Genomic DNA, 15734 nt, shown 5'->3' on the forward strand with positions numbered 1-15734 from the left:
GGGATCATGTTATGACATTTATTGAGAAGTCTGAGAGGTTAAACTCCGAAATGGACTTTGACACCAATTCATTTCTAATCTTTTCTCCATTCTCTAAGCATGGCGTTATGTTTGTTATTTTATGCAGCTTCCATACTTATTGTACCAAGTTTTCAATCCGAACAGTGAAACGGGAATGTCAACTGGCTAAAAATGGGTGGAGGAGGCATTAATGTTAGTACCGCTTCCCTTAATTTTACTAAAGCAGTCCTTAAAATACACAGATACCTGGGAAGTGTTTCTTAAAGGTTTTGTCTTGAAGTACAGGGGAAAGTGGAGAGAGGAAACTGAAATTTCTTGATCTCCCATGTACTGCACCTTCTTATTTCATCTCCTTATATGTGTTTCAGGGAAGGAAAAACCAATGCTCACGTGAAAGGAGATTATCAACGCATTGGAGATGTCATGCTCAGGAATATGCGTACTCTAAAGGTAGATAAAGGATTAAAATAATGGAAACTCAAGATTGTTGAGCCATTTTTTCCTTTTGTCAAGGATGAGAGTTCAAGGTTTAGTATTTCCGGTAAACTTGGAGTGACTTGCAAACAATTATTGTTGATAAGCAAATTAAAAAAAAATAATAAAATATTTACAGCAAGGTGTTATACCAGTGTTGCTTATTTAAGCACCTACATTTACCTTGAGAAAAGGCTGTTTGTTTATTGGTTATTCAGCAAAAGACAAAGAAAAATTAATTAGCTTCAACATCTCTCCTACATTTGCACAACTCAAACTCTTCCCTATGGAGACACCATTTCATAAGGTTGTTTCGTTCCAAAACACAAATATTTTTTAACTGCAGAGTAGTTTCTTCTGAGATGAAGTCACTTTTACGTGGCATAGAGTGCCTTCATGGGACAGTTACGCTTTGTGTGGTAGTAGTGGAGTAATTATGCCCTTAAAACCAGTGGCCTGAACGGGAGTGCAGAAGTGTCAGCACTCTCTGCATTTGACATTCCCAGCAGGCACAGGCAGAGTGCTGCATGGACACCTATTTCGACCCCAGCAGGGAGCTGCCTGCCAGTTTCTTTAATTAGATAACCCTAGATGAGACAACTCTCTCGGCTCCCTTCTGCCTGTTCTAAAAAAGTCAGTAATCAACAAGAATTGTCGTAGAATGGCGAAGCATTAATGGGTGGTGCTACCAGCTCTTCTCATCAGAGGCACATGGAGGCATGACTGCAGGAAATAGTGAACAGAGGATAAGCAAACAAATAACTTTTATTTTAATACTTTTTTTTTTTAAATTAACAACATTTAAATAATGTTGTTAATGCTGGTTTTGTCAATGCTTATGACAATATAGAATTGTATATGCTGTCTTGGATTATATACTTGTGGTCAGAAATAAAGCCAGAGCAGGCAGTGGATGTTTTTTCTTACTCGCTGTGAAATCTGTTGCAGACTGATTGCCTTTGGTCTGAATAATCTTTTATATGATTCACCAGGAATTTACCAGTTACCTGCAGAAACATGATGAGGTCCTGACAGAACTGGAGAAAGCAACTAAACGTCTAAAGAAGCTGGAAATGGTTTATAAGGAGTTTGAGCTGCAGAAGGTTTGCTACCTGCCCCTCAACACGTTTCTGCTCAAACCGATTCAGAGACTGATGCACTACAAGCTGATCCTGGGGAGGCTCTGCAAGCACTACACGGCAGAGCACCGAGACTTTGCAGATTGCCGGAGTGAGTGAGCACTCAGCCGTTCACATGCGAGGCAGAAACACATTCCCATGTACATAAAAAAAATTTTGCCCGTACCCTGGGGGAGACACACATTACATCTACAAATGCCATGTAAACACTTTTTTCCATTTAGGACCCCTCTGACACTTGCATGCAGCTCTGTGAAACACACAGGAACTTTAATTTAGATTGCTGAAAAAGCGACTGCTTAGCGAATACTATAATTTAAATATCATGAAAAAAAACCACAACGGAGTACACCAAGTACAACAGCAGAAAACTGGCAGGAGGCAGCTTAATTAAAAAAAAAAATAAAAATGTTCAGCTTACATTTTAAAATTATCTTTTTTTTTCTTCAAGGATTTTGGTACCGGGTTTCGTTGCCCTCTTACCATACTGTGGTGCAGGGCTCCAAAGCTTTCAGCAATAGATAGAAAATTGCCTTAACTGCTAGTTTGTAAAATGCAAAAGATAACTTAAATGTAGACTGTAATGTAGACTGTTCTCTTTGCATAGAATCAATGCTTTTTGTGGCATTCCAGGAAGTGTTTTTCTCATGGTAATCTTGACGGATCTTAATGTGAAGCTGGAAAATTAGTCCTTTTCTTGTCCCCTTTTTGCTTTGTAATGTCAAAAGCTTGCGTATTGAATTCCATTAATTTATAAAGTAATCTTTGGCAGAAATAGTTGGCTTTAATTTTTTAATTCACTTTTGGCTATGTGGGAAATACTTTTTACATGCGCAAACTCAGATATACCGAATAATTTTCCACTATGAAGTTGCTTCCTAGTCTCCATTTTATTTAAAGCATAAAATATGCTTTAAGAAGTTGGCAGTTGGACTTGTTGTAGGTCCCTTCCAACTCAACTATTCAGTTCTATTCTAAATCTGGCTATAAATTTCAGGTTCAGTTTTCCAGGGATAAAATCGGTGGCCTGGGTTTGTCTGCTCTGTTCTGATCCCCTTGGTCCCGTTTTCCTTACAGACGCGTTGAAGGAAGTCACAGAAATGACGTCTCAGCTGCAGCACAGTCTCATCCGCCTGGAGAATTTCCAGAAGCTGACAGAGCTGCAGCATGACTTGATTGGTATAGATAATCTCACGGCACCTGGTAGGGTAAGTATCTCTGCTTAGTTTTTAGAGCCTTTATTGTTTTTATTGCCAAGGAAGTGCCTTTCCACCATGTATTTGCCATCCCTGCCTCTCTGTTTTATGGAACAACTGTAAAGGCTTTGTATAATTGTCTTCATGGTAGGTCCCATGGAGGTCTTGGCGATGTCCTAGGGAATAGATCAAAAATGCTTCTGCTTAGACTCTGGCTAGTTTGGTGTTTCCAGGACAGCAGATAGGGGGTACGCTCAGTGTTTGAGTGGGAAGCAGTATGTTATGTACTCGATAGGCAACCCACTACCAGCTCTGCTTATGTCTGTCTGATGGAATCTGTCTGTGGGCTGAGACTGCACAGAGGACGTAGCAATGGCGAGAGCCACATCACTGGGCAAAACTGGTATCGGTGGCTCTGGTTTTCTAGGAGTTTGTTTAGTTCCCGCTTGGTTTTTTGTTTCTTTGTTTTTGATAGATATACTGAGCGTAAGTGCCGGAGCATCGCGTATGCTTTTGGGATGCTATAGCAATCACTGCGGAGGGATGTAAGTGTAATAGGTGAACTGCTGGTGTCCAACAGGAAACTCTGCTCCTTTCCCTTCTCTTCCTTCACTGATTTAAACGCTGGCAGCACGGAGCTGATTCGTTTTACAAAACAGAAGGAAAGGTGTCATTTGGCGTTTAACAAATCTGTTAGCGATCATTGCTGGGCACCAATCAACATCTGTATAGTCTGGGATGAAAAAAAAGACTCATTAAAATTCTCTGTGTTTGGGAAAAATCAAGCTTTGCCTAACTTTTTATTTTCTGCTGCAGGAGTTTATCCGGGAAGGTTGCTTATACAAGCTCACTAAGAAGGGTTTACAGCAGCGGATGTTCTTTCTGGTGGGTGTCGTTTCTGGTTTTCATAAACCCAAAGTCCTCAAGAGAAAGTTGTTGTGAATGTGTGTTTTCATGTGCTTGTGATGAAACTTAGCGATCATAAGTGAAAACTCACTCTGAGGGATTTTGAGATAGAGCATAACTGTGACAATACTGTCTGTTCAGCTTGTTTCCTTAATTGCACATAATTTCAACAAAATCTTAAAATTCATTGTCTCTTTTGTAAGTAAACAAAAGAGTGGTTTTAAGGAACGTAGGCCAGATTGACTGAGAAATGGGTGTTTTTTCATGCAGCTACAGTCGCCATTAAACAACACATTTTTAAAAAGATGTCAAAAAATACTTCAGCTTTAGAATATTGATTTTTTGTCTTCAGAATATTGATTGTGTGCTTCCTCCCTTTTTCAGTTCTCAGATATGTTACTGTACACAAGCAAAGGGGTTACAGGGACAAATCAATTCAAAATTCATGGACATCTTCCTCTGCATGGCATGTTGGTAAGTGGTTTCAAGTTGCATCGCAGCGTTAAGGAAAATGACTTTGCCTTAAGGCAGGTTAAGGCAATTCCTTCAGGGCAGGAGGAGCAAAGCCGCAGGCTGCTTCCAGGCCAGTGACAGCAGCCTGTGGTGCTGCTGGCCACGGTGTGTCTGCAGGCTAAGGCTATTCCTTCCATCCCTTTAGCAAAACAGCGGGAGCACACCCTTTTGGCCATTCGTATTCACGCTGCTGAGAGGGGCTGATCTGGAAACAGGGATTTGTCCTGGCTTTTTTCCCCTGTGCGCACACCTCGGCATATAATCAGTCCTTCTGCCTGCCCACCCCGCTATTCTAATGGGACTGTTCTTTCTGTGTTTGATTTGCAGCTGATAGTGCTCGACCCACCGGTAAGTAAGAAGCTGAACCCTGCTCAGAACCCTCCTTTTCTTGCCTGCTGTGCGGCAGTAGAAACGCACAATATAGATTTTCATATAGAGCCAACATAGACTTGAAGTAGGTGGTATTTGTAAAAGAGTAGCCGTTTTCCCCTTATTGCAACCAGGCTGTAATGATATTTGACTCAAATTCCTAGCCAGCCAAGGAGGACAGTTTTAGTTTTTATCAGTCACCAGGTAGTGATGAGAAAACCCTTTTCTTTTTCTGCAGGTGGAGGAGAGTGAGAATGAATGGGCCGTCCCACACTGCTTCACCATCTACTCAGCACAAAAAACCATAGTGGTGGCAGCAAGGTAACATTTCTTTTCCTCAGTTGCCTGCAGGTTTGATAGATACCTTCTCCAAAGAGTTACTCTTCGTTGGTTGGTGCTGAGCCAGGGGGGTGCTTGATGCCTCCTCTGGAAAGCATGACTCAAAACCAACACAGGACTCTTCGCAACTCCTTTATCAGTGTTGTGTTTTGGGAAGGAGCAGTTCATCTCACCAAATGGTGTGTTATTAAACACACAGCAGCAGCAATAACGCTGCCATTGTATTGTTTTCTAGTTAGCTGAGTTGCCAGTGGCATCCTTTAAACAACTGCTATAAAGGAGGAGAGGGAAAAAAAAATTTAAGCATACAAATACTTTACAGACCCAAAAAGAATTAAAATCCAGAACGTGCAAATGGATGTAAGGAGGGAGAGTTCCAGCACGGGTCTCATGGAGAAAGCTGGGAAGGGAGAGGAAAAGTTAAAGGCTGGCTTGGAGAGAAAACTGATCTCTTTTCAATGTAACTTTTTCCTGTGCAGTGAGTTTGGTGCATTTTTTTACTTTAAATCTGAAATACGCTTAGGGTGTCTACTACACCTGTTCTCTCAGGATCAGCTTTAGGAGGTTTCGTCCCTCTGCAGGTCCGCTAAAAGGCAGCTGGATTTGGGTATGCTGAGAATGCAGGATGGGAGCACTAAATCTCATCTTTAAATTTATAGGGTTTTTTACTGCTTGAAAAATAGCCATTATTGAAAGTTTATAAATCAGGTGTCTAGTGGCACGGGAACCAATATGTATGCAGACATATTCAACGAAAAAAACTTTTTTTTTTTTTTTAATTCCAGCCTAGCATCTGAAAATGTCAATTATTTTTAAGATCAGCCATTTCTTAGCAGCTGTGAATCGAAAAGTGCTTGAAAGGTTCTGAAATTTGGAAAAAATAAATATTATTTTTACCTTGACGTAACTTAGAAATAGCTCAAAGGTGGTTGTTTTTCTTCTGTTGCCTCTCCCCACCTGTAAAAAAAGCATCACCGCTGGGCGTAGACCATGCGTGGAATTTTCAGTCTAAATTAAAAACTCAGAAAAAAGAGATGGTTACCAAAAAAAGTCCCACAGACCTTCCCAAGCAAACACAAGAGCCTGTAACTGTATATAGCACTTTAAGCAACAATTCTGCTCACAGGGAATGTAGACAGAGGTAAAAAAGAAATGCCACAGTTGTGTCTAAAGGGAAAAGCTTACACTATTGCATACTGGTGGATATAGATACATATGTGTGAGCTGTAAACTCTTACCCTGTAACCATGCCATGAGCCACGTAACCCGTAATGGAAACTATGTGGGGTGAAAGGAGTCCTCATCTTCCTGCGCTTGTGTTTGACTTGCTTGAGATGTAAGGTAAATGCTATATCCCCTTCAAAAGATGGTCCTGTCCTTCGCGTTGCCTTTTATCCTTTGAACAAATCATTTCCGGTATGGTCGTACCACCCATCTCCAAAATGCTTTTTGGAGTGAAAACATGATTTCATGTTTAAAGTAACCCATTGGCAATGAAGCTCTCTGTATGAAGAACAGCGATGGCCTAGACCACAAAGTTCCTCTTCTGAGTCTGATAGCTCCAGAGGGGGATGTTCTGTGGCCCTCTGGCTGTCTGTTCATTCTCTTTGCTGTGAAGTCCAAGTTTTTAATGGTTACTTTAGTCTTGTTTCAAGGCTTGAAAATAGAAGTGAAGACTGTATGAGGTCAGCTTCCTTTCTGGAAAGCTCATGCTTTGGAGGAATTTTAATGTTGTTTTTATTTATTTAACGAAAAGGGGACCGCTCCTTGTATTGGGCAGTGACTTGTGCCTTCTTTCAGCAATCTAGTACTCCTGTCATGGCTCCAGGCGGGGGTGGTCTCCATTCGCAGTGTCTGTCTTGCAGTACCCGGCTGGAGATGGGGAAGTGGATGGAAGACCTAAACATGGCAATTGAAATGGCCAAGAAATCTACTGAGAAATCTGACATGCTTCTGGAAAACTCAGTATGCAACCGCTCCAACAGTAAGTGGTGTTTCCTGCCTTCTTGAAAAGCATCACTTGTCATGTCCTTTTCATTTTTCCTATTGTGAATTTGATTACATAAATGGAGTGTTTTTATAATTCATGTAGTAATGGATAGTTACTGTGCTTTTGTTATGTTTCAGTTAAAAGATAAATGCTTGTCTTCCTAGACTGATGTTCCTAGTAGTTTTAAATACAACAGAGATACTCCAGTTGCAGAATCGTTAATTTTATAAGGTCCTTATTCATCTCTTACATAGTTTTTTTTTTTTTCTCAGTCTAACCACATAGTGTATTTTCTTGTCCAGAAATCAAGAGATCAGCAAGTTCTTTTATAGCCCAGCATTCTTGTGCCTGTCTCTGGCGGTGTTAACGGATGTGCTGAAACATGTAGTATTCCTTCTTGGAGCACTTTTTCGTATTCCTTACTAAGAATTGACTGAAGATGAAGTGTGGGGATTTTTGTTTGTTTGTTTTACACAGTAGTGAATCAGCTGCCCCAAGCAGAGCTGAGTAATGAAAGCCACAACAATCTGCTCAGAGTGGCCTTTAGGAGCTGTGTAACAAATTCAAGTTGACGTATTTTAAAACTGGACCATTGCAAGAGAAAACAGTTTTTCTCAGCAATCCCTGCTTCTCTTGCTTTTTGTATTGCACACTTTTCTTAAACCGCTGCCAAATTCTCCTCCCCCAGGATCCTCTGATGAGGTCTCTCTAGAACAGGAGTCCGAAGATGACATACACTCTTCTCGTAGCTCCTTGGACAGGCAGAGCCACCACCGTGCCAACACAACCATGCACGTGTGCTGGTACCGCAACACGAGCGTCTCCATGACTGACCACAGTGTGGCTGTCGAGGTACCCGCAGGGCGCAGCTCTCACATCTCAGTCTGTCCGTCCTGGCTCGCTTGGCCACCGCTCGGCCTCCACTCCACCTCCCATTTCGCCTCGGCAGCGTCTCTGCGTCCGTGGGAGAGCATGGGTCGTTGAAAGGCCGCTGCATGCTTGCCCCGCTCTGTGCATGTCTGCGTCTCGGCATACACACGCTCTGCTCTCCTTGCAGCGGGGCTTTGCTTCGGCAAAGGCACTGAAGGAGGGAAATTTTAAAGGAAACCCGGGATATCCTAGGACTGAATTGTTCCTTTGCGTTTCATCAGACTTGCTGGAGGATAAGTTACCTGTCTATTACATTCTCCTTTAGAGATTGACTGTGCTATACTGAGGTCTGGTTAGCTACTGTACTGCTCCGAGAGTTAAGTTCGGTGGGAATGTGACTTCTCTGCCCTTCCCTCGCTGGCAGGGGTGAGCAGCAAGCATTAGGAACTGCCGTTTTATGGCAGCGCCGTGTTACGCTGAACTGAGATGTATTATGCACCCACTGAGTTCCTGTTACCTTGGGTCTTACCGCTCAGCAGGGCTTGATGCAGCACTGGTGAGACGTGTTGGTACCAAATCTTGCAGATTCCGAGGCAGAGGTCTGTTGGGCGCTACTTGCGCAAAGCACTGCTTGCACAGGCACTACAGGTTCATGTGAGGTGGCAGTTGGGTAGGAGGCCTTCCTGGACGCTGGCATGCTTGGAAGACTTCCAGAAGTGTGAAGGACCCTAAATACCATGAAGAGAAAAAGGGGGTCACTAACTAGACAAACAGCAATGGGGCAGGGTGCTGCATCCATGTATTTATACCCTCCTGCCTTCCCTGCCCTGCTGTTAAGGCACTTTTTGTTCAATGGAAGGAGTTAAAAGTTGGGCAGTGAAGCTCCTGGGTTTTTGTGATGCAGAGAGCGTATCAGTCAGCTCAGTAAAGGAAGCACTATAGATGTTACCTTGGCTTAGGGTCCAGAAGTTGGACACTAGAGCGGGAAATGGAAGAGGTTTCTATCAGAGGGGACAGGCCTTCCTTTCCCTGCTGATGCCCTTGTGAAAGGCGACTTCTCACTGTTCTGTACCCAGATAATGAGACCTCCTTGCTACAGGCTCTGGGATTAAACGTGTGAGTTCTCGCAGCTCCCTCTCGCTTTGATCTATTCCATGTTCTAATACCATCATTTTTTTTTCACAATCCGTTTTCCTTTAACAGACGCCTGTCTTCCATCGCTTCTCTTATCCTAATGTTCTGTTTTTCACTTTCTCTCCCCCTTTTCTCTGCTCAGTTTTCTGCTCTCTTGCTGTTTCTCCAGAGCTTCCTCCTCGCTATTTGCTGGGCCAGGCCCAACGGCCCAACACAGTCACCCATGTTTGTTGGTACCGGAACCAGAGCCTTTCCCTGTCTGATTACCTGTGCATGATCCAGGTAAAAATGCCTCTCAAGTTCTGTGCTGGTGGGGAGGAGCTGTGGGATGCCAAGGAAAATGTACTGCTGCTGGCTTCGTAATTGCTTAGTGAGCCCCCATGTGCTAGCGTCAGGATGCCCCAGCCAGCCAGCGGCAGAGTTGTAACGTTGCCTTGTTGGTACAGTATTTCCTCCCAGTTCTGCTTCCCAAAATGATTCTCTGTAATTCTGCTGTGTATCCTGTCTTTTTCTCTAATTACAAAGTCTATTTGCTCTCATTCCATGTTGTAGGTTTCCTTATCCTGCTGCACAAGTGCTCGGTGACTCTGACTCCAAGGTGGCAATGTCCAGCTTCCCTGCTTGCCGTGCCAGCCTTGGCTTTGCACACCTGCCACCTGTAGCTTGGCCACAACTCTGGCACCCTCTGTTTCCTCTTCTGCTTTATTTTCCTTCTCACACAGTGTGTTCTACGTGTTTTTTCTGCGCGTAAGAAAGGGTGGCTAAAGGGATGGACGCCCTTGTGGCTGTCACCATTCCCCTGCCTGCTGGCCGCAGAGGAGAGCGGTCGCTGGAGGGATGAGTTGGAGCAGCGCCCTCCTGTGCGCTGCCTGATGCTGCTCTGAGATACGGCGAGCACTTAAACATAAAGGCAGGGTGGAGAGAAATCACTAATTTGTCCATAACAGGATAGTTGTGAATTAGTTAGCTGAAGATACAAAGTCACCCGGTCACCGTGTGAAATCTCTGGGAGGCCTTTCACAACAGGGGAGCAAGTGCAGGAGCAGTTACGGCAGGCAGCCTCAGGCTTTTCCTCTGTGTCAGCTTTCATCTTTTTCTGAAGGATGGCGACCTCAGGTTTCACGGTAGTTTTCTTTTTGTTCTGTGCTAGAACCAGCTCTCCGGATACTTGCTGAGGAAGTTCAAGAACAGCAACGGCTGGCAGAAACTCTGGGTCGTTTTCACCAACTTCTGTTTGTTCTTCTACAAAACGCACCAGGTGAGCAGACGTAGCTGAGGGGGCTGCGTTTGGGGTGTCGAGGGGAACCTGGAGGCCCTTGGTGTTCTGCTATGGGCGCAGCTCGTTGCTGTTTGAAGGAGAGTAACAAGTGGAAGAGAAGGTGGTTCGTAACGAAGCCAGCCTCTGTAAGGCCATGGGCCCTTCTTGCAGAATTTAATTGGGATTTCTGATTCTGTTAATGGTACGGACCTTCTGTGGGTGAGGGGGAGGATGTCTCCTCACGCAGTGACTAATGGCGGTGAGGGAATTGGCAGCCTTTGCTCAGTCTCTGTCCGTTTCTCTCCCCGCTGGGCTTCAGCGTCAGGGATTAAGAGGCATCAGGGGTTTTTCTGCCCCTGGTGCATTCAGCGCCTGCTTGGTAACAAAAACGGTGCTGCAGTGCAGCCTGTGCCTTTTCATCTTATTAACCCAACAAACTGTGTTTATTTTATTCAGGCTTCTTGCCTTGAGGGCACGTTTCTTTTGGGAGGGATATTTTAACTTTCATGTCGGATCTGTGCTTGGAGTTCCAAAGAGAGAAACCCTCTGTGGAGGGGGGAGGGGAGGGGGGAGGCCAGGGAGCAGCGATGGGCTGGGGATTAGAAGCGAGTAACTCCATATAAACAGTGAAAGGAGTTGGGGGAGGGTCTCATTACAAGCTATGGGAGGCCTCGCAAAAGATAAAGGCTGCTTCTCCTCCCGTTCTTTTTTGAACAAAAATCCCAAGACCTTGCCTGTACCTTCCTCAAAAGGGTTGAGTGCGCGTTGGGATGAGCTGTGTGGCAGAGGATGCCTCGCGCTAAGGGCTGGGCTATTGGGCTCTTCCAGGACGATTATCCCTTGGCCAGTCTCCCGCTGCTGGGCTACGCGGTCAGCTCCCCTGTGGAGGCAGATGGCATTCAGAAGGATTATGTCTTCAAGCTGCAGTTCAAGTCCCACGTGTATTTCTTCAGGGCTGAGAGCAAATATACCTTTGAGAGGTAATTTTCTGTTTTGTCTGTCTGTCTTGGTATATAACATGCTGTTAACTCACTGGTTGATCATCCAGAGCCCTCTTATTCCTCCTGACTACCTCCCGGTCCGAGTGACCTTACAGCACATTCTCAGTAATAAAGTTCCCTTCCTCTTCCTACTGATGATGTTTGGAGATCTGTCCTCCTTCCCAGGGGGAGCTGGTGGTTGCATCTAGGGCTGGAGGCTCTGCTTTATCTCGGGAGTCTGGGGCCTCCTTTGAGCTGGGGAGGGCTGTGAGACGCTCAGCCTTGGGAGTCAAGATTTCTAGGTTAATGAGAGCTCTGGTAAGAATACACTGGGGTGTTTTTTTCCTCTCGATCTCTGGAAACAGGAGTTATAACACAAGGCTGAGAGCAACAAGTGCAGTGCAGCTTTTCACTGTACTGCTTTCTCTATAATTATATTTAGCAGTGCTGTCAGGGGCTTCCACACGTGGTCCAAAGTTAATCACGTCTAAAATGCATCGCATCCAAACATTTGCCGTTACGTTAGCTGTTGAAAACCCTTGCATTGCATTCTGCCGCGCAGGGTAGCATTGGTTGTTTCGGAGCGTGGATTAATGGAGAAGGTGTCACATACTTCCCCCATCTGTGGGAGAGTATCACACACTTGTGAGCAACGTCCGTACCGGCTGCCTGGGACAGCAGGGAGTTGTGCTCTGTAATCCACTGGTCTCATGCACTGATTTCAAGGGGGGGAAAAAAAAAAAAGTCTAATTCACAATGGATCGCTTTTTTCACTGTTGCTTTGCTTTCTTCCATATGGGCAAATCTGTCAGATAATTTATTGTAAGAAAAACAATCCATTGACTAAGGAATATTTTTGTCAGCCTGTCCTCCTTGGTAAACACTTTCTGTACACTTACAAGAGAGTACGGTGTGCCCTCATAAAAGCTCTCTGGAGCTGAAAGCACTGTGGAGCTGTTCCTTGGACAGGCAACCGTGTTCTGCGCTGTATTTACCACATCCCAAGCTATTCGTTGGAAGAATTAGTTTCCTAAAAGAAGGGTAGAAAATGAGCGTTTTGTGAGGTTTGGTGAAAGGGGTACAGCTCATCACTGAAAGACCAACATCATGCATCTGTGAGTGAGGGGCTGAGCATTTCTCCTGTCCTTTATTGCCAGGTGGATGGAGGTGATCAAAAGAGCAACCAGTTCTCCAGCCAGGTCGAGCCTGCTGCTTCCAAAGGGTGAGAAGGACAGTCACACAGACTGAAGTGGGGCAGAGCTGGATCTCTGCTGTAAACATCAACAAAAGAGGCAGGTGGAAACAGGAGTCTCTGGAGTTGATAAAGCAAAGAACCAGGAAGCTCATTTCCACCCGCTATGGAAAGTGGGAGCGAGGGAGTTGCAGATGGGGATCACATCCATCCCCAATGGTGTGGAAGAGGGGCGAGTCTGTTCCAGCTGAACCTACTTAGAGAGAACCTAACAACCACAGAGCTCCGGTGTGCACGCATCGTGGAAGGCTTATTGTTCCGGTTGTACCTGTACAGTAACATCCTTGCCTGCCCTGAAGGCAAATGCCACCTTGTTTTGACATTTTGACTGGACGGTCAGCACGCACAGGAGAAAAACAGCAGTCGTCAGTGGTGCAACTGGCTCACAGCTGCTGGTGCCAGGGCTTGCTGGCTCCCAGAAGTTCCCTTCCCCTGACGCTCGGCACGGCTGGCTGTACAACTGCTGTCCTGCTGCTGTTCACGTCACCCTGCTGGCACAGTCAGACTAACGGGGGAGCACAGATGTGTTAGCTTAAACACAGTTCGCTTTGAACAGAAACCGCAGCTCTCGTGGAACAGCTCTGCTCTTTGGAAACTGCAACGGCAGCACGTTTCCAGGGGAAGTGGGAAGACTGAACCTCTGCTAAGCTGTTGAGGTTTCGGTATATTGTGGGTCGGTACAGGTAGGGTGCATGGTTTCTCCTCTGAACTCTGCTACGGCGCATGCTGAGAGGGTCAACCGCTGTTCTCATATCACAGTTCCAGAGTTTCTTTATCCTGTAGTAGGCATTGCTTAAGGCATGGGATGGCAAACACACTCTCCACCCGTATGTGGGTGATGTTTTTAAGGCATTTAAGCAATATAGGAGAAACAGCTTCTCTGAAGGTCACTGTTGATTGTGCTTGTGTCACGCAAAGACTTCTGAAAATCCCTATTCTTACCTTTAAATTTGGCGTGGGATCCATCTTCCGTTTCTCATGAAGGTGTAAAAGTCACTGGATTCCAGATGGAGCATTAGTGTCTGTGGACTCTATTAAATCTCTGTGTTAAATCTGAAATGTTTGCAGTTTGTTCTGTTTTTGTAAAGCTGTCACCTTTTGTTGCCTCCACGGAAGGACTGAAATAAGTTAAGTGCCACAAAATGCTGTTGGACGTGGCTTTGATGGGCTCTAGGGACTCTGCTTTTATATTAGATAGAAAAGTATTTGTGTACTAGAAGGAACACTGAAGTGGTGTAATGAAAGAAAAAGGAAAGTGTTGCACGTTGTGAGGGTGGAGGAACGTGGAGATCCCTGTGAAAATGGGAAGTACGGAGGCCAGCACGTGCGTTCTCCAAGGCTGTTTCAGGTTATGGTCTAAAACATCTGCGGGATGAGGACTGCACGGTGGGGGTTCCAGAGGGATTTTCCAGACCTCTCACTTGGCGTTTGCCTCCTAGAGGACGAGTGACTGCAGATCCAGCCTTCGCTACCACCGTCACAATGACCATTGTCCCATGTAAGTTAAATGTACTTAATTTATTAGTGTCCTTTTTTTTTTTTTTTTTATTAACTGTTGTAGGTGTATACACGTGAATTGACTAGGTATGTTATAACACAGCTGAATATGATTGTTGAAAGTAAATAGCATCTTGGTATAAAACTATCTCAGCCTCTTATTCCTGAGCCCCCCATCCCATCCCTGGCCCACTCGGGGGACGATGGATGGCATCTGCACAGAAGCATCGCCCTCCTCAGACCTGAGAGGAGAGGTTTCACACCGTCTCTGCATTCATTGGTTTTCTGGGTGGTACTGGCTGTTCCTGTGTCACAGTCACATAGTCTCTTAGCAGGGCTGCTGTCCTCTTTCATGAGAACTCTCCTGTGCAATTCCTGTCCTCGGCTGGTCTCCTGTGGGGATGCTCTGCAGGAGCAAGTTGCAGAGAGGAGGAGCAGGGCCTCTGCCAGCAGCTGGGGCTCTTCGCACTTAACCCTTGCCTTTAGTTGCACTCACTTACTGTAGCAGGGCTTTCTAGCACCAGGATGCGAAATACTTTTTTTGGCCTGTTCAAGTTACTCAGTACTTTCCTAAGACTGTGGTTCTTGGCTCACCCAGCATCGGCTCTGCTCCATCCGCAGCAGAGGCAGCACCGAGCCAGAGTGACGTGGAGGAGCCACCATTTCGGAGCTCGTACCGTCAGGCTGGGGGAGCAGCTCCAGGGCAGGGCAGGAGGAACGGGCTGACAAACGCCACCTGAAATTCAGCAAGGATAACTGCACAGTCTTGCACAGGGGGACAAAGTGCCCTCTGTGTCACAGGCTGGGGGCGGCACAGGCTGCGGCAGAGGCCCTGGGGTCCCCAAAAGCAAGCTGCGTTTGTCGAAGGGCAGTGCGTGTGCCCTGGCCAATTGCCAGAAGAGACAAGGATAGAGGAGCAGGAGGAAGGTGTATTTCTGCGAGTGCAGGGCAAGAGAGGGTGCGGTGTTTTCTCTCTGGGCTGAAATAGCCTGGTATTTGGCCCTGGTGTTGTGTTTGTTGTTTTTTTTTTTTAACCAGCTGACAGAGCTTACTCCTTTAACATCAGCTAGACTTCGAATTACCTCTGTACGTCAGCTGTCGATCTCCCTAGCACCGTGCATTCCAGATCAGGCTGACGTGTACCTGGCCTTACAGGAGACGGGGGGAACTGTACAAGCCAAGCTGGCCCTCAGCACACAGCACGGAGCTTGGCTTTTCTGTGCTCCTGCGCAGGCTCCAGCAGAGCCTCTTCCTTCCCTCCCTTGTTTTTCCGTCTGATGTCTTAGGGCACATTGCTTTAGCCTGTGACACAAGGAGACAACTTCTGACACGTAGAAAAATGATCAAAAAGCAGAGTGGAAGGTGTTGGTACATGACTGATGGTACCTCCATGGCTAATCCACAGACTGTTTGAACACCCACACTCTACTTATCCTCCCATCCCCTCTGCGTAGCAGAATAGTACCGCTACAGCTCCTGTTACAGGAGAGAGGGAGTGAGCAGGGGTCCGTCCTTAAGATTTTGGAGCAGTTGTGAGGAGTGGATGGTCCTTTAGTTGCTTTTGTGCTTAACCTACAGCTCAGTATTTCCTGTCGTGAAGATGCGTGTGCTGGCTGCGGTGGCTGAGGTGTGGTCCCTGAACCAGGAGCCTCTGGTGCTAGCTGACCAGAAACGGAGGCCAGCAGGCAGCAAAAGTCCTCTCTCGGGTAGAGAGTATCAAGCTCAAACATCTGGACGCTTAAAATGCAGGAGCACAGGCTATAAAAATGAGAAACCACTGTTCCCAGCAAAACTGC

At 45.8% G+C, this 15734-nt stretch overlaps 1 protein-coding gene across 8 annotated transcripts in view; it reads left to right on the forward strand.

The window, feature by feature from the left end:
- The window catches only part of FARP2 (FERM, ARH/RhoGEF and pleckstrin domain protein 2), an 84011-nt gene extending 69936 nt beyond the window's left edge, over positions 1 to 14075 (forward strand). The window contains exons 17-28 of one of the 8 annotated variants that reach the window (XR_010071485.1): positions 390 to 471; positions 1488 to 1725; positions 2712 to 2842; positions 3647 to 3715; positions 4121 to 4210; positions 4577 to 4597; positions 4857 to 4939; positions 6823 to 6941; positions 7636 to 7799; positions 9094 to 9233; positions 10102 to 10209; positions 11038 to 11063. Coding sequence is in view for 2 of the 8 variants with exons in the window: in XM_063337701.1 (XP_063193771.1) it covers positions 390 to 471; positions 1488 to 1725; positions 2712 to 2842; positions 3647 to 3715; positions 4121 to 4210; positions 4577 to 4597; positions 4857 to 4939; positions 6823 to 6941; positions 7636 to 7799; positions 10102 to 10209; positions 11038 to 11189; positions 12347 to 12437 (1348 nt within the window). In the remaining 6 variants the exon portion in view is untranslated. Of the gene's footprint in view, positions 1 to 389; positions 472 to 1487; positions 1726 to 2711; positions 2843 to 3646; positions 3716 to 4120; positions 4211 to 4576; positions 4598 to 4856; positions 4940 to 6757; positions 6942 to 7635; positions 7800 to 9093; positions 10210 to 11037; positions 11190 to 12346 lie in introns of those variants that run through there. The other 7 variants (XR_010071487.1, XM_063337701.1, XR_010071484.1 and 4 more) reach the window with 7 other exon arrangements.
- Positions 14076 to 15734: the final 1659 nt, after the last annotated feature.

The sequence above is a fragment of the Chroicocephalus ridibundus genome, chromosome 6, assembly GCF_963924245.1.
Source record: "Chroicocephalus ridibundus chromosome 6, bChrRid1.1, whole genome shotgun sequence".
Lineage (NCBI taxonomy): Eukaryota > Metazoa > Chordata > Aves > Charadriiformes > Laridae > Chroicocephalus > Chroicocephalus ridibundus.